General features: G+C 39.9%; 1 protein-coding gene across 1 annotated transcript; it reads left to right on the top strand.

The window, feature by feature from the left end:
- The first annotated feature begins 952 nt into the window (after positions 1–952).
- LOC114157107 (uncharacterized) lies at positions 953–17,449 on the top strand. Its single transcript, XM_028037892.1, has 22 exons — positions 953–1,169; positions 2,060–2,135; positions 2,760–2,825; positions 3,014–3,073; positions 3,154–3,228; positions 4,343–4,402; positions 4,474–4,533; positions 6,420–6,479; positions 7,436–7,507; positions 7,595–7,657; positions 7,787–7,867; positions 9,118–9,177; positions 9,281–9,334; positions 11,233–11,304; positions 11,841–11,906; positions 12,195–12,248; positions 13,059–13,100; positions 14,599–14,676; positions 14,766–14,805; positions 14,900–14,945; positions 15,774–16,188; positions 16,733–17,449. Exons 2-22 carry the CDS (start codon positions 2,064–2,066, stop codon positions 17,213–17,215), a joined length of 2,079 nt encoding a protein of 692 aa, XP_027893693.1. The 5' UTR covers positions 953–1,169; positions 2,060–2,063; the 3' UTR covers positions 17,216–17,449.
- Positions 17,450–17,776: the final 327 nt, after the last annotated feature.

The following is a 17,776-nucleotide window of genomic DNA, read 5'->3' as shown; positions in this document are numbered from 1 at the left end:
ACCCAGAGCAACATTTAGAAATTACTTCCAATCTGTATGCAATGTTGAGAATAATTCTATGTTTTTCCTTCTATCTCTTTTAGCTAGCTGCAAAGCTAAAACAAAAGGAAATGACAGGAAACGCCCCCAAAGCTAGAGTTAAAGGCCCTCTTCAGGGCGTAGCTTAGACTGAGGCTAATAAAGGAAGTTACCAAGTGTTGCTTGTCACCATTTTGTCCTGCTAACTCCTAAAGGTAGCATGGGAAATGGACCGGCTGTATTTCGGTATTAATAAATGGAATTCATGAATTCAACTCACTGACTCTTCTTTATCTCTCAGCTGATTGGTGGACACGTCTGAAGGAAGCATAACGGCATATGGATACATCGTCCCCATGTTGAGAGTTGGTAGTGGCAGCATCATGCTCTGGGGGCTGTCTCTATTTCTTCCAGCAGCAAATTAAAGTTGGTCACAGTTGATGGAAAGATGGCTGAAAAAACAAACAAACAAACAAACAAAAAAACAGGACAATCCTGCAAGAAAACATGTTTGAAGCTACAAAAGATTTAGGGCCAGCATGGAGTGGAAAATTATACCTTAAACATAACACCAGGGGTAAAAAAAAAAAAAAAAAAAAAGAGGAATGGTTTTAGAACATTTTTTTACTTATTTGTAAAGAACAATAAGCAAAAACCTCCGGTCTCTAGACGTGCAAAGACTGCAGCTGTGATTGGAGTAAAAGGTGACGCAGCAATACTGGCCAACCAAACAAACACCACCTTTCATATTTCTGACTTTTTAATCCAAACCCTTTGCCCTTTCTGTGGCACTTCACAACTCCACGGCGCGTGACGATGTGCCGCGCGGTTGTGCAACATCCTGACAAGCGACAAAAAAAAGAGAAACCCATGCGGTGGACGATAAGCCACGCCCCCTCCAGCTGATTCCGCCAGCTCTCCACAGCTGAGTGGGCGTGGCGACCCGCTCACAGTCAGCCCATTGTTTACCGTAATGCAGCTAAAACTTGACGTTGCACTTTCTTCAGTCTGTAATGTGACTCCTGTTTGGGTTCACCTCACTTTTTTTTATTTTTTTTTTTATTTTTGGGCCAAAGCGGTTTTGTCTCCTTCATTTGCTCGACGACAAGGGAAAAGGAAGTGAAGCGCTGAGAGGCCAAGTTCAACAGCTGGTTCGTGTTGTTTTGCTGTAAACCGACTTTTACTGGCTTTTCGTCTGACTGCGCGGCTGTGATTGGCTCTTTTCGCTCAGTTTCGTGTCCGTGTCGCCCCGCATTCCGTTGGATATGATGTAAAGGTCGCCACGAAAGCAGGTTGCGGATTATTTTATTTAAAAAAAAAAAAGGTGAAGTTGTGTACAGTTTAAAAAAGCTGTTTCCTTTTTGTTTTCGTGAGCAGAAAGTTCCAACGTGACATGATCAGTCCGCCTCTACGTCACGCCCTTCACGAAACTTTCACGGGCGATTTCTGGTTCTGGTTTCAACTGCAGCAAGTCTGAATGCTTTTAAACACAGGAGCACGACGGCGGAAGGACAAACTCTGGGTTTGCTTTTGCTGATTGGTTGTGAGCTCATCGTGCTTTGCTCACAGCTTTAGGTAGGCAGAAAAATTAGGCAAACATGCTGCTGAAGTATTGAGTAACCTCTGCTTTAATATTTTAAAAATGTTATCAGACAAAAAGGTAAAGCTTAATATGCAAATTCTGATATTTTAAACCCTATAATGGGAAAAAAACCAGTCAGTGAATGGCAAAATAAAAAATTTTAAGCACAAGAAACATTCTGCTAAATCAATTTCTTTTAAATACAACACCCATATCTTCATTTTAGGTGTCTGTACCTGCTGTGTTTTTCCATAACCTGCTTGCTCTTGATTCAGTGAAGCAACTTGCAGCAGGTGAAATTAGCCAGAAAGTTTATTTTCTTCAAATAAGACGAGCGATAATTCCTACTCAAGTAAGAGTAAAATGTTCAGTGCAGTAAATTTACCCCTAAAAGCAAAAATATTCCCCCCTAAAATGTTCAAGTAAATGTAACTGGTTGCTACTCACCTCTGCTTCCAGCACCATGAACATGTTCAGAAGAGACAAGGGGTCACCTGTCCAGACTCCTGTGGTTCCGCTAAGACCCACTAAAGAGGTGAGGAGATGCAGGACGATAACTTGTGTGCATGAAACAATCAGGCGTAACATTATGACTACTACGTAATGCTGCCAGGAAGGATCATGAAAGATGTGGCATCCGACCTCAACTAGCAGATCCCTTTAAGCTTTGTAAGCTGATGTTGCATGATCAACAAATCCCTTCTATTTTTTTGTTTACTTTAAATTTTATGTTGTGTTCTTTAAAATCATTCATGTGCCATTCTACATTTATTCTCAGATTTGTGATTCTTTCCGTAAACGGTATAACTGTTTGGCAGCATCTGGGTTTCTTAGCCGAACTTTCCTTAACTCGCCGTACTGTTTCTATTGGCTTGCTTACATCCCATAGTGCGACCTGGCACTTTGTGTTCCCTAGCAACACACATGAACCCCACCACCCACGTGTCCTAAAGCAAAACGTGGGTCATCAGATCAGGCTACTTTCATCTGTTGCCCATTGTTGGCACCGTTAGAGAGGAGACGAAGGTTTAGCCTGACTTGTCTCTGCAACAAACTGTAAAGCATTGTGTATTCTGACACCTTTCTATTAAACCCAGGATTAACTTCTCACCACAGTAACTTCCAGACCAGGCTTAACAGGCTGTTTATGCATTACTAGGAGCTGGACAACCCCGTCAGACACAGCCACCAAACGCAGGATCCTGAATCAAATGCAGCCCTAGAGGTAAATGTTCAAACTTGAATGTAAAGACAATGTCAGTGAACTTACAGTCCTTATTTCTTCTGAACACAAATGATCTTGACCCAAAGGCAAAGGTCAGATATCACTTGTCTATTGGCCTCTAACTGAGAGTCGGTCAGCTCTGTTGGCTTTAATTCATGGAGGTTTTGTTGTGTTTGCGTTGGGAGCAGCAGAAGACGGGAGTGATGGGGGTTGTGCAGAAGGTCAATCCCTTCAAGTCGACGTCAAAGGTAGAAAAACAAAGGTTTCATTTAATGAGTAACCAATAGCTCCTTGGCTTGCATAACTTTGACGTGTTTCTTCTACTTAGGCGACCTCTTCGTCTTCGAATGTCAGCCAAACTTCTTCCTCTGAATCGTTAGAACAGGCAGCAGACTCCACACAGGTAAGTGGTGATGGTTTTGTTTGTGTCGCTGGACAGGCACGAGGATCTATGTTCAGAAGGCGGGCTACTGACTCAATCAGGTTGCTTTCAATTCAAATCAGTATCAGAAAACTGGAGTTCTTATCGTTGTGTCACCAGTAAGACTCTTCTGATTGAACCTTTTTAGAGCTCGGTGATATAAGAAACTAAATAGGATTAACGCCAACATGTCTAGGTAACTTTTGGAAGAATGTCTCTTGATTCCGACTTAGTGTCTCTTGGGAAGGAATAACACTGTCATAAGACTGGTATAAAGATGCAGCACAAAATAGATGACAAAATGCTAACCTGTAAAATAAAATACTGACTTGTGATTTAGTGAAATGGCATGGATGCCATTTTTAATTTACAAATAGGAAAGCCAGGTAGATGGGTGGATTCTGGAAAATATTGAACTTGTACTTTAACACACTGTCAGCTGTTTATTTATGTTATTCATTTATTTTCACTATATTTTCATGTCACAAAGTGGATATATCATTTGACTAGTTGAGGTGTCATTTTACATATTTTCTTAAAGAAACTGAATGGACAACATGAACTTAAACTATAATAAACAATATTTTGAGGGATTTATTGTAATAATAATGTATAACATTGCAAACAATATCTGCTTTGCAATGCAAATGAACTATCATCCCCGTCTCTCAGCCTTTGGTTATTCCTTGATGAAAAGATTTGAATGGTTGCACAGTCCTGGTGGATGACCCATTCACCTCTTTCATTTTTTTTTCAAAACAATCCATTTTCATGTAAAACACAATGACACACACAGTATATCCTGCAAGGTCTTGGTTTTTGAAAAATGTGTATTTAAATTACATGTTTATCAAAAAACAATGGCAAGTCAGATTGGGATTTGCTTCATAATTTTAAGACTTTAAGGTTTCCTAGTTTAAAATGTATTTGACCTTTCTAAATAGGCTCCGCCTGTCCTCAGTTTTCTGCTGGAGAACAAAAATGTGTCCTCCAGAGGTTAAGTGTTCTACAGCAGACCTGGTTGGGCCAATCAAAACAGCTTTGTGTGTGAAGTTTCATGGTGGATGGGGAAATGCCCGTGTCCCTTCTGTTTCAGAACCCTGGGATGTTAAAAGGAGTCGTGCAGAAAGTGAACCCGTTCAAGTCCACCTCCCAGGTAACGACAGTCCTGTCGTTCTGATCTGTGTCAGACAGTAAAGTTTCCACTGAGCTTGCTCTCTCACACAGGTGCCTAAAGCTCCATCCTCAGACTCACTGGGACGAGAAAGGAGCCCAGACTCGTCTCAGGTAGGGAAGTTGCTGAAACGTAACCCAGAGTCCTTTGTTTCAGGTCTTCGTTCCTTTTCCCATATCCTATTTAGAACCGCACCCATTTCTAACTCTGGCTGGGAGCTGCAGCTCTTCTTTTGTTCCTTTTGAACAGCTTTTTTTTTTTCTTTCAAATGAGATGTTGTGCCCCATTTGTTCCTCCTGCATATTCAGCAGTGAGATGTTTGGGAGCGTACTTTTCTTTAAACAGTCCGGTCCAACTAAGCCTGAAGGTCCAACTCAAAAAACATGTAGTTCACCCTTCTTATAAAACTAAATGTCACCGTTAGTTTTTAATAATGTTTTGTTAAAAATAGTGCTTTTATTTGATAAAATTCACTGTTGGAACCAAACAACTTCCGCCCTCTTTGTATTTGACTGGGAGATGTGAGTCTACAGAGTGGAGTTCACCATGCAAAGAACAATTATTTGTGATTTTAATCAGTGTTTTAAATGTAGATTTCTTCATGGGTGGTATTTTTGTGTCTTGTGGGGCAATGAGAAACCTTCTGAACCGAAATGAGAACAATTCACACATTTCCTGATCATTTGTCATTGGAATTGTGCATGGATCAGAGTTATAAAGAGGAGCAGCGTCTAATATGTGGATTATGCTCATGGAAAACTCATGAAATCCTCTGTATGATGTGCATAGTGTCACTGTTGAAATGGCCCAAACAAAAACGCCTTTTGTTTTATAGCAAGTTTTCAATCACTGAGGTCTAACACAATGCCTGTCCACCCTGTGCTTCAACTCTTCCGGGAAGGTTTACGGTTGAGTTTCATTAGTGTCCTGACTCTTTCTTTCAGAATCAGATATGTCATCCACTGCTGCTGGATGAGAAAGACTGCCTTGCATTATCAGCTCTAATTCACCTGGAAAGATGTTCTATTGGATTGAGGTCTGGGCTGTATAGGGGCCAGTCAGGTTCTTCCACATCAGACTCACTCATCCATGTCTTCGTGAACATGGCGGCTTCCAGTCGTGTAGGAACAGAGTCTCTAGCCTCAAGCTGTTCTGAGAAAAGGAATCGTTTAGACACAGTTTTTACTGTGTGTCTCCTACATGTTTGGCACCGCAAAGGTGCTGCTGTCGAAGGAGGTCAACATCAATCTTCTTGGGCTACATGCAAAACGGTGTGTGTGTGTGTTTGTGTTGAAAAACTAAACTAGTAATGCACATCGCCCCGTTTTGCAGGGTAATCGGTGTTCACCTTGTTAACCCTGTAAACAAAGTGGAAGCATCCGGCTGTGGAGATGCATTTGTTAAATAGACAGGCAGGCTGTTCAGTGTCAGATTAAAACCTTTTTGAGATCTAAAAAAAAAAAAAACTCGACTAGGGACGAGGTCCACTTTCTAGGACGACCATAAACAGCCACAGCAGATATCTTCCATCCCTCTACTCTGTGACTGAGAAAACCATAGATAATTTGTGTTTTGTGCTTGTAAAGTTGCAAAATGTAGAAAGATTCAAGAGATATAAACAGTTCCACAAGTCATCGTTAAAGGCCAAAATAAAAAAGTGATTGCCTTCGGGGGTTGGCGAATAAGTCTTACCATGATCACGCTGCCTGACTGGTGGTTTCACTGAAATTTGCAACTTCCAGTTATTCCATTTCTTGGAATTCATTTGAGGTAACTGATAAATAAAATTAGATGTAAAGGCTGTTGGGCGACTAATTCTGTCAAAGGTTGCATGCCTCCGCCTAAATTACTGGAAAATCAAAGCAGCTGACTGAGAGATTTCGATGTTGCCTACACAAAGTGCTGATTGTGTCGAGCTAATAAAAGATCTCCAACAGACGCTGCTTTCTTCATTATGAGATTACTTGAAGATGTTGGCTGCTCTGTGTTTGTGTTGCAGAGTTCTGGTACGTTCAAAGGAGCCATACAGAAAGTAAATCCCTTGATGTCTTCAGCACAGGTACTAGTTCAGTTTTACATCCTGGAAAGATGTTCATGTTTCTACTCTTTCTAGATACACTTTTACCTCGTCTGCTAACTTCTAAATTTAAGTCGCCTCTCATTTTGTCACTAACTGTTTTGTTTTCCCCTCCTCTTTATCACAAACCAACAGCCCATTAATATAGGTGCTCCTCAGGGCTGTGTTGTAAGACCCTGTTCCATTTACTTCATTTTCTTTATGGGTAACTCTTGAGAATCAGGATGTTTGTAGCAAACGCATAGTACCTTTGTGTTCACTTTGTCTTATTTTGAAATGTTCCTGTTGACGACCTGTGCTCCTGTTTATAACCGAGTTTCTGGGTTTTAGACTTAACGTTTTGACTTGTATTAGAACTGGTTTTATTCTACCAGGCTGTTCTCTAGAGTCTACTAAGGTAGGGATGTCGGTGTGCATCTGTGAGGTGCATTGGCAACCTCTCAGATGAAGTGAAATCTAAACTGGCTCATATGATTTATATAGCCATGGAATATAAATCATATATTTAGGGATATCTCTCTTGAGGTGAACTGAAAGTAGGAATTCTTACTAAATTTCTTCCAGCCACTTATTTTGTGATTTATGGCGTCCAAAACTCCTACCTGAGCTGTAGACCTCTCTAGTTGGTTAGAGTGGATTGTATTTAGTGGAAGCACAGTAAAGGGGCCTGAACATTATGTTTGTCATTTTTTTGTGAAACCATGTATCCCATTCCTACAATTTCACTTCTACGCAGTGCTTTGTGCTGACCTATCGCCTAAACCCAGTAAAATCTGTTGAACGGCGTCTTTTCCACATCACAAATGTGGACAAAGTTTAATGGTGTAAACACTTTTGCAAGCATAACAGCTAGAAATGTCCCATGTTGATTGAAACCAGGATTTCTGTGGGGCATTTGCACTGAAGTACCCAATTTCTTCTCTCATTTGTGTTTAAAGCAGCCCAAAAGCGATGCTCAAGGTGACCCTGCAAACACACAACAGCCTGACAAAGACCTTCAAGACAAACGGGTCAGCTGCATTCTCTCCCGCCTTTTCCAGACAACCTGTTTGTGCCGAGGTTCGATTCTAATCTGGTTCTAATGCTTCATCACTTAGAATCCGGGGGTGATGTCGAGCATGATTCAGAAAGTCAACCCATTCAAATCCTCCCAGCCAAAGGTATTTTTAAAAAAAAGTCCTGATATGTAATGTCTGGCTGTTTAGGAGATCTAGAGGGACATTTGGAGACTTGTTTTCACACAACTTCTCCTCATGCTCTCTTTGCTTTTCTCTGGCTTTCATCTTCAGGATGCTCGGTCTCTATACAGTGACTCCTCCTCGTTAGGCTCTGGAAGCCTAACGGACAACAGCAATGTACCAGAGAAGCAGGTTGGTGCAAAGAACTACGATTTATTTAGATCTGCACATGCTCCTAATGACAAATATCTGCTAACTCAGGGAAACACCTTTAAGTACTGCAGTTGTTTTTAAATGGGAGACACTCTGAACACAGTTTACTCTTTCAAACACAAAACCTGGTGCCTGAACACAAAATTCCTGCCTTGAATACACAAATTTCCTGACATAAAAGTGATGCAAAGTGGCTCAACTAGAGGCTCGGACAAAACTCTAAAATGGCCAACGCACAGCTGTTATCTAAGAGGAAAACTCATTGGGAGAAAACTTCTGGTCTGATTTTCATAAAGCGTTACACTAATAGCGTAATACTTATCATTACCACAAGATGGCGCCCAATGTAGTGATTTCAAAGTACAGTTTCTTGAAAATGGCTGGATGTATTTACAGGTAATATAATTGAAAATTTCAGTCATTCAACTTTGAATGTGGACCTCATAATTTAGACATTAAGTGTTTGTTTCTGTTAATCTTGATTATTACGGCTTACGGTTAATGAAAACCCAAAATTCAGATTTTCAGGAAATTTCAATATTACAGAAGACTAATAAAAAAAAAAAAGAAAGCTAAAATAATAAAAGGAAGATGTTCTGTTTAATCTACACAGTCGTGTATAAGACTGTGGCTTACAGGGGTAATCCACAAAAAATTGTTGTTTAAAAAAAATAAAAATAATTAAGGTTCTTGAATGAAAAGTTGAGTGGAAGTAAAAAGTGGTTAACTGCACGTAGGTATCCAGAACACTGGCTACTACTGGAAATTTGCTATGCATTTCTCATATCTATTAACCCGCTTTTTTTTAGTTAAATATGTTTATCATTATGATTTAATTATTGGTTGAGCCTGATTGGTGCCCTAAATCCAAAAGTTTGTGTCCTTGCTGCAGTGTTCAAGTGAAAGGATTTTTTATTGTTTTTATATAATATTCACATTTTCTAAGATATTGTAATTGTTGTTTGATTAGATTTAAGCCATAATCATAAAAGTATAGGAATAAACACCTAAAGTGTAATGACACTATATAAGTTTAATTTATTTGAATTTTGTTATCCAGAATATTCCATCATAACATTATGTGACTAAACTAATAAAATGGGTTTTGACTTTGACTCATCAGTGTCATTCTTGGCATAACCACTAGGTGGTGCCAAAGGACGTGATTTTAAAACTTGAGAGGAGTACTATTTCTTTTATTCAGTGTCTTTTTATGTTTTTAATTGTAGAATCCCGGGATGTTTAAAGGGATGATGCAGAAAGTAAACCCCTTCAAGTCACACACACAGGTAAAGATGCAAAGAACGTCACATCAAAAGAACCCGTTTTCACAAGCTGTAAACCTCTGACGTTTCTAACCTTATTTAACTTTTCACTGACCTGTTGATCCAGGTGACAGATGACGCTTGTGAGACTGACTCATCTGTTCCTTCTAATATGACTGAGGTAAATAAAGCAGAGAACGCACCAAATGACATTTAGCTTAGTATGTGAGCTGTTTTGTTATGACCTCATAAAGCTCTTTAAGTTTTATTTGTGTGTCACTGTTGGAAAGGTTTTCTAAATCCACGTACAGGTACACCTCAAAGAATTTGTCTGTCGTCAAAGTTCAGTATTTTTTACTGTCGCTTACTAGCTAGAAAGTGAAACTGGTGTATAGAATTATTAAACATGGTGGACAATTTCAAGCCTTTTATTTTTTATATAAGTTTGATGACTATGGTGCGAAATTAATGAAAATCCGGAATTAATAATCAAATTTCCGTTCCTCGGAAAACTTTCAGTAAAAAAAAGTTTTAAACAGAAATATCAAGCCTCTAAAAAGGTGATTTTTGTGCACTTAATATGTGGTTAGGGCTCCGTTTGCATAAATTACGTCATCAATGTGGCATTGTATTAAGGCAATCAGCCTGTGGCGATGCTGAGATGGAATAGAGGCCAAAGTGGCTTTGATAGGTCATCTGCATTTTCGGTCCGGTGTTTCTCATCTTCCTCTTGATAACAGTTTGTAAATTCTCTGAGGGCCAATTCAGAACAGCTATTGGTTCTGCTTTTGACACCTTTGGCAGTCTGGACGGGTGCCAATTCCTGCTGGACAGCTAAGGTTTTTCAGCACAAGGAAACACTAAGGGCTTTAAAGCTTCCTGGTAGACAGCTGTGTAAACAGTGAACTTCGGAAAACCCAGTGTACCAAGACCTGCAGATACCACGGTACCCCAAACCATCACTGACTGTGGAAACTTCCCATTGGACCTCAGGCAAAGTGCTGAGGTCCAATGCTCTCCACTCTTCCTCACAGCTTTGTGATGATGGTTACCAAACAAAATAGAAACTTTAAGTTCATCTGAATACATAACTTTGCACGATTGAGCAACATCCCGTTCTTTTTCTCCTCAGCCCAGGTAAGACACCTGATGCGGTGACTCCGCCCTCAGCCCACTCCTTCTGAAGTTGCCCCAGATTCTGGATTACTAATGCTCGTTCACATTTCTGACCATATGTCTCACTTCCATTCAACGCTCAGTGAATATGTTTGGATCTGGCAGATTGAATACCCCCCTCTTTTGCAATGTCTTTTTGTGGCTTACCTTCCTTATGGAAGGTGTCTATGACTGTCTTCAGGACATCTGTCCAGTGAGCAGTCTTTCCGTTTATTGTGTACGCTATAATATGACCATAACATTGACGCATTCACTGCACAAACACAAAATCTTTACGGTGTTTTTGGTCTAGTTTCTAGTGCAAATATCTTAGTACACTTGAAATAAGACAAAACTAACTTGCAAGTAACTTTTCAGCAAGATATAGGAACTTGTTTTACATCAGTGATCGCTTAGTATTGATGGTAAAAGTACTAACTATATTTGAAATAATCTGCCAGTGGAACTAGTACTTTTTCATCAACACGAAGAATTGCTCACTTAAGAAAAGTTACTATATCCTACTGAAAAGTCATTTGCTAGTTAATTTTGTCTCATTTTGAGTATATTGTACCAAGATATTTGCACTAGAAACTAGATCATTAATTCTTGGTAAGACTTTACTTTTTGGTGGTTTTAAAATTGTCTTTGAAATTGGCTATTATGAGACACCAAATTTTGGATTTCCATCATCCTGTAAGCCATAATAAAGGCTTTAAATATTTCACTCAATATATATTGAATCCAGATATAATGAGTTTTGCTTTCTGAAAGGAGAGAGCTGTCCTTTTTGAGCTGTACCTGTATACCAAAAAATGCTTTGCATTTACTACATTAGTATCCCATCCATCAGTATTGTGTGTAGTTTGTTCTGTTTAACTAACAGAGCTGATGTTGACTCAGTATTTCACTGTGACTCATCAGGTCGAGCGAGCTACGCACAGTGAGAACTCCAGCAGCTCTGAAAGTCTGGACGACAGCGCTATAGAGAGACATGTAAGTTATGATGTACACGAGCCACTTGTGGTGGGTGACTTGTCATCCGTTGTAGATTCAGATGTAAAAATAGAAGGCTGATGTCTCACTACAACAATGCTAAGCATGTGACTAGGTAAAAATCACATGGTGTTGCAATGTTATTTGATAGTGGTGTTTGTTTTTTATACCACTATCCCGCCCATCGGCGGGATAGTGGTTCCTTGTTCTGCCACCTTATCGTGGTGGAGGGGTTTGAGTGTCCCAATGATCCCAGGAGCTATGCTGTCTGGGGCTTTATGCCCCTGGTAGGGTCACCCAAGGCAGACAGGTCCTAGGTGAGGGACTAGACAAAGCGCACCCCAAAGACCCCATATGATGGACAAGAACTTTGGACTTGGTGTTCCCTCACCTGGACGCAGGTCACAGGGGCCTCACTCTGGAGCCAGGCCTGGAGGGGGGGACACGATGGCAAGCGCCTGGTGGCCGGGCTCAGCCAAAATGATCCTAACATATAAATTCATCCTAGTTACAAACTAATCCATTGCCCTCTGCAGACCATTTGGTACACAGACGCAGACGCCACACCTGAGGTGGGAAACCAGCCAACAGAGAGGACTAAGGTTGGTCACCATAAACATTACCCAATCTTTATGAAAACCCCAGTTTTTGTAGTGGTGGTGTTTGTTTTTTCCTACCATGTGGTTCTCTTTAGATTATCTGGAAAAACATCTTAACACTGGGAAAAATAATAATAATAATAATAGGATATTTTTCATGATATTTCAAGAATAACAACAATGAGGACTGTTTGGATTTTGTCTTCACTGCCATTGTTACACACTGAATGCACCACAGCATAACAGGACCTAGTTGTGAGAGTAACATTTGAATGCGTCTTTGTCTTTCAGACTTTCATTATCAAAAGAATTCTTCCGAAATCATTTTTTGGGTCGGGATCCAAGGTAAAGTTGACGTGCATAAATTTCTGGCATTACTTTCCTGACGGGTCAAAATAGACATCTAGCTGCCTAGCAGCATTTCAGAAACTTTAAAACAAACAAAAGTCAACACTGAAAATATTTTCTTGCTAGGGTTGACATAACACAATGTGTAAGAGTTGGCTCTTGTGCTGAAATTCAGAAGAACCTGTGCATAGCTAAAGCATTGCTAGGCTAGGTGAAAGATTTTTCTCCAAATGAATGAAGCTGCTGTTTACCTTTTCCTCCCAGTCACTACATTCTTCACCTTACACAAGTAAACATTTTGAACACATCAGCTGTTCAAAATGTCTTGTTTTCAAGCACAGCTTCTCCTGAAGAAACTCCAAAACAAATGTTCACCGTGGCGCCACCAATGCGCTTTAATGACGAGAAAGGATGTGCGTCACGTCCACGTTACAAATAGCCTCTAACAATCACACACTGAGGAGTGTAACAGCAAGTTGACTGCAACCTTTTCTCTCCTTGATCCCTCCACAAAATATAGACCAAGTGAAAAAGGCATCTAAATCCTGCCTTTAAGTTATTTTTGGAAAGAAGCTTTTCAGTCTTCTTCCGTCAGTGGTGCTGTTGTTATGGTAACCTCTTAATATATAGGTATGGAAAAAAGTCCTAATTAGTGATGAACTAAAATCTAACTAATTAACTAATTAAGACATAAAATAAGCCACTTCCAGGCACCAGTCAATTTGACTGTTCATTCTATTTTCTTTTTTTTCCCTGATTATCCAGTATCTTTATCCTGCAACACATTCATGTTTTTATTCTCTACAGGAATCTGCAAATCCATCATCAGCTGCTCAGGCGCAGCCTCAGGTTTGTAGTTTAGAATGTGAAAGTTGTAAAAAAATGTTGCAGATGTTGATCTACCATACCACCTTGAACTAGTCGCATAGTTTTCGCAAGTTTATTTTTTTTTAATTACTTTTTTAAAAGTGATTTCATCCAATAGACTAAAATCAAACACCATGTCAAACAAATCCAAAGCAGCGGCTAGAAAGCGAATAATTTATTTTAGCAGCACTTGCCATTACTTTCACTTTGTAAAATGATTGCCTTTCCTTGTAGATTTGGGAATTACTTGGGGAGTTTTATTTTATTTTTTTAATAAGTTTCTTGTCAGCTTAAAGGGCTACTTCCTGGCAACTGGCTGCAATTACATACCTCGCCCTGCCACTTGCCAAGTTAGCTGAACACGGTGGAAAAACAACAAACTATTGTCTTCACTAAAATTGTTAGTTACTTTGTATAAGCTGCGGCAATTGTAGCACAGTTTCAGAATATTTTATGATTCCGAATAGGAAAATAGAAAAACTGTTGAAGTCAAGGTGATTTTAAGATCACTGTGTTCCTGTGTTTCCTGTTGGCAAGTGGATGTCACTCACATACTTTGACACATGATGGTCATCACGTGAAAGGTTGTTTTTGTTTTCCACTCAAGAAGAGCTGAGCTTAAACCTTTTGGGTTTTTTTTTGTTTGTTTTCAAATTTGCACACTTGAAATGAGACAAAACTAACATACAAGTAACTTTTCAGCCAGATGGGAGGTTTTTTTTTATTTTTAAGTAAATCATTCCTTAGTATTGAAACAGAAGTACTAGTTCCATTTGCAAATTATTTCATATTTCCCATGTTAAACGTGGGGAAACAAATCTTCCAGTGGAACTAATAGTTTTTCTTTAAGAAATTATTTATTTAAAACAAGCAGTTACAGTATATCTTCCTGAAAAGTTACTTGGAAGTTAGTAGAGTTGGAAAAAAAGACAAAACCAAGAGATTTGCACTAGAAACTAGACCAAAAACACTTGGTAAGATTTTATTTTTGCAGTGCGCGATATTCTGGGTTTCCTTTAAATATAAACTTTTTAAACTACTTTGAGTTGTGAAGCTTACTGTACCGTTTGATAACTACGATCAATTGGAATATATGCGATTGAATTCAAAAAATTTTTTTTGTAAATTGCCTCGAGACGACAATTGTTGTGAATTGGCGCTATATGAACAAACAGAAGGGAACTGAATTGCATTCTAAATGCATAAATACAGAGAAATCGTTCTTGAATAAAGACTCACCAAGATCAGGTCAGGACAGGAAGGTAGATCCATACATTCACATTTAGGTTGTTGTTAACAGGATGAACCCTGCAATCATCTGATGAGAGCCGACATGGAAAACACAACATGAGTTCATTGAAGAGACAATTTTACTAGCATGTATAACTTCTGAATTGGACATTTGAATCTTTTCGATGCCGTCTGTCATTTGGTCTTTTTTTTTTAAAGTTAACTCTGAAATACGTTATCTTCGCTGTAGGAGGACGTTGAAGTTCAAACACTACAGCTGGCCGAAGTACCAGTACCTGGTGAAGGAACACAACTGGACCCTCTGGACGTACGCCTGTTTCTTTTGAGCTCCGAATCATGAATTATATTTGAGTAGCCAGTCGCATCCTTTAATTAATAAAAAAAATGAATTTGCAGGATGAGGAAGGCCTTCTTTCATGGTGGAAAACTGCTGAAGGTAGTTTCGCCCTCAGTAGTATTTGTTTAGTCCAGCTGAAACTTCATAAAGAACTTTTTTTTTGTCTCTCCCTCCAACCTTCTCTGACTCCAAGGATGGAATGAGTGGAATGAAGCGAACCAGAATGATGACGCTGAAGAGTATGTAAAACAAAGCTTGTTGGGTTTTGTTGTTTTGAGTTTAGGGTTTAAGATGAAGAGCGAGAAATTGCTCATTTTAGATGATACTTGTTGTTTGAACTGCAATTTAAATTCTCTCATTTTATGGTTTCTTCTATAGCTGTCTCTATTGCTTTATTTTTCTAATTATCTCCATTGATGATCATACATTTCAAAACAGGCATCTGTTTATATGGAGAGTCCCAATCCAAAGTGTGTGTGTGTGTGTGAGAACTGGATTTAGAACCTTGCTTGGAACATAATGAAACTTAATTTCATTTGATTTATTTGAAAGGGGACAGTTTAATCCAACACATAACAATTCATGAGCTATGAAATGCCAGTTAGCCAAAAAGGCTATTTGTAGTCCCATGACCAGGAAGTAAAAAAGAAAGAAAAAAAGAAAGAAAATACAAGAATGAGTAAGACGCTGATACTAGATGAGATTAGACTTAAAAGAAAATAACCTAACCCTCTACAAAGGCAAGGAAACATAACTTAAGAAAATACGATACAAAAAACATGTTGACCAGTGAGAAACACTTTATAGTGATTGATCGTCACTATAAAAAAGGAAAACCACTAAAAACTTTGAAGTATTACATTATTTAGATTAAACAAATCCACTTGTTCCCTGACAACCGAAACACTATTTGTGTACGGTTCTCTGCACAGAACGCTGCGGCGAAGCTGATTCTTGGCATTCAATGAGCACATCCCTAATTTCAACCTTACAAAACTTAACCAGTAGTCATAATATGCATATTTGTAATTGCCATTTCTTTCCCTTTTTCTCGTTCCGCTAATTAGAGTGGTGGAACAAGCCGCCGATCGAGTCTTCATGGCCGCGCGTCTTTTCGTTCGCCTCTTCAACCAGCGCGGCGCCTCCCTCCAGCAGCGCATCCTGGAGCTCCTCTCCTTGGCCGACTTGGCGGACGACTTCCACAAGAAGACGGTGACGGCCAGCGTGGGCGGCGGGGTGGCCAGCGTCGCCGGGTCGATCACCACCATCACCGGGCTCATTCTGGCGCCCTTCACGGCGGGCACGTCGCTCATCGTCACAGCGGTGGGCATCGGCATCGCCACGGCGGGCGGCGTCACGTCTGCCTCGGCCAACATCACGGACACGTTGCATTCAAAGACCGACCGCAAGAAGGTGGAGAAGATGATCCAAGATTACCAGGATGAAATTAAGGACATCAAGGACTGCTTGGAGTTCTTACAGGTCAGAACGTGCACACATTCCAGACGCTGAAGTGCATTAGTTTGACGGCGTATTGGGGCCATCGTGGATAAAAAAAAAAAAAGTACATTTCCACCAAAAAAACCCCCTCATATTTTCTAGAAAAAAACTCAGAACATTTCTAAAAGTTGAAAATGTTTGACTTTTTCAATTAAGAAAATTTTTAAAAGTCAAAAATTTTCAACTTTTGAAACTCAGACATTTCCAAGCCTTTTGTAGAATTTCTTTTTTTTTTTTTTTTTTGGACAGAAATTTACACATTTTTTCCTCTTAGTTTTAAAAGTTGAAAATTTTCAACTTTTGAAAAATGTTCTTAATTTAAAAAGTTGATCACTTTCAACTTGTGTTCTGAGTTTGGTTTTTTTTTTCTAGAAAATTTGAGATCTCGACGTTTCAGGGGGTTTTTTGTGCCAGAAATGTACTTTATTTTGATTCACAGTTGCCCAAGTACGCCGGTGTACGTTGCTTTTTCCTTTTTGTGTGATGATTTCTGAGTGTCAGCTGTTTAAAAAGCGAATCTTTTCAGGAAGGCATGGCGACGCTCGAGGAGTGGAACTTCGAGAAGTACGCCGAGAGCATCTCAAAGAAGCACCTGAACCAGAACGTCAAACACGTAATGAAGGAAGGCGGTCGGGCTGGGAAGGCTTTAGTCATCAACACGGAGAACCTGATCAGCACCGTCCAGGTTCTGAGCGTCGCCGGCGGCGCTGCTAAAGCTGCGCAGGTGATGAGCGTCACCACGGGGGTCATGTCGGGCCTCTTCCTGGCCCTGGACGTGTTCTTCCTGGCGAAGGATTCCATGGAGCTGAGAAAGGGCGCCAAGACGGAGTTCGCCGCCAAGATCCGAGAGGTGTGTAAGCACCTGCAGCACGGGTTGCTGGAGCTGAACCGAATCAAAGAGGAGCTGCAAAAAACTATGGATGGGATACAGGTGGAGGTTGAAGAGGAGGAGGAGGATGAGGACATGTTGAAGTCTGACCTGAAGAAGCTTATTGAACTTGAAGATTGAGGGATGGTGGCTGCGTGTTTAAAATGAAGCATCCCGGCTTTAACAAGACAAACAAACTCAAATAGCTTTGGTAGTTTGTTTTTTTTTTCCAATCGTTACTGAACAGAGTAATGTTACTTTTTCTAAAATATTTCACTAGATTCTTTTAAGTATACTTGACTAAAATGTTTTATTGTAATTACTCTAAATGTGTGCCTTTTTCTCTTTTAATAAAAGTGGTTTATTCATATTTTATATGTTTGGCTAATGACATAACTTGTGGAAGGCCGTAACCAGGCACCAGAGACACACGGAGACCGGTTTGGATCAGAGAATATTCCGGTAAACGCTGCATGAACGCCGCGTGCTCGCGCCACAATGCCGGCATGGAGGCCTGAAAAAATGTGGAAGGGCCGTCCTTATGGCTGCAGGGGGAAAAAAATAATTCTGTCAGGAACCAAACCTTAACAGATGTTGTCAACATGAACGGTAAACTGGAAACAATGGAACAAAGGAGGTTCAAATGCAGCCTATAATTACAGTCACTGAGGTGTTGTTTTGTATCACAGCCAAAGAAAAGGA

This window comes from Xiphophorus couchianus, chromosome 14 (assembly GCF_001444195.1).
Source record: "Xiphophorus couchianus chromosome 14, X_couchianus-1.0, whole genome shotgun sequence".
Taxonomy (NCBI): domain Eukaryota; kingdom Metazoa; phylum Chordata; class Actinopteri; order Cyprinodontiformes; family Poeciliidae; genus Xiphophorus; species Xiphophorus couchianus.
The sequence above is the reverse complement of the archived record's forward strand: the minus strand, read 5'-3'. Positions and strand labels throughout refer to the sequence as shown.

Bases quoted from the DNA above. Each gene is read 5' to 3' on its own strand.
- LOC114157107 (XM_028037892.1), top strand. From the start codon at position 2,064: ATGAACATGTTCAGAAGAGACAAGGGGTCACCTGTCCAGACTCCTGTG. The intron at 3,074-3,153 runs GTAGAAAAACAA...TCTTCTACTTAG, and splicing joins CCTTCAAGTCGACGTCAAAG to GCGACCTCTTCGTCTTCGAA. The intron at 16,189-16,732 runs GTCAGAACGTGC...GAATCTTTTCAG, and splicing joins ACTGCTTGGAGTTCTTACAG to GAAGGCATGGCGACGCTCGA.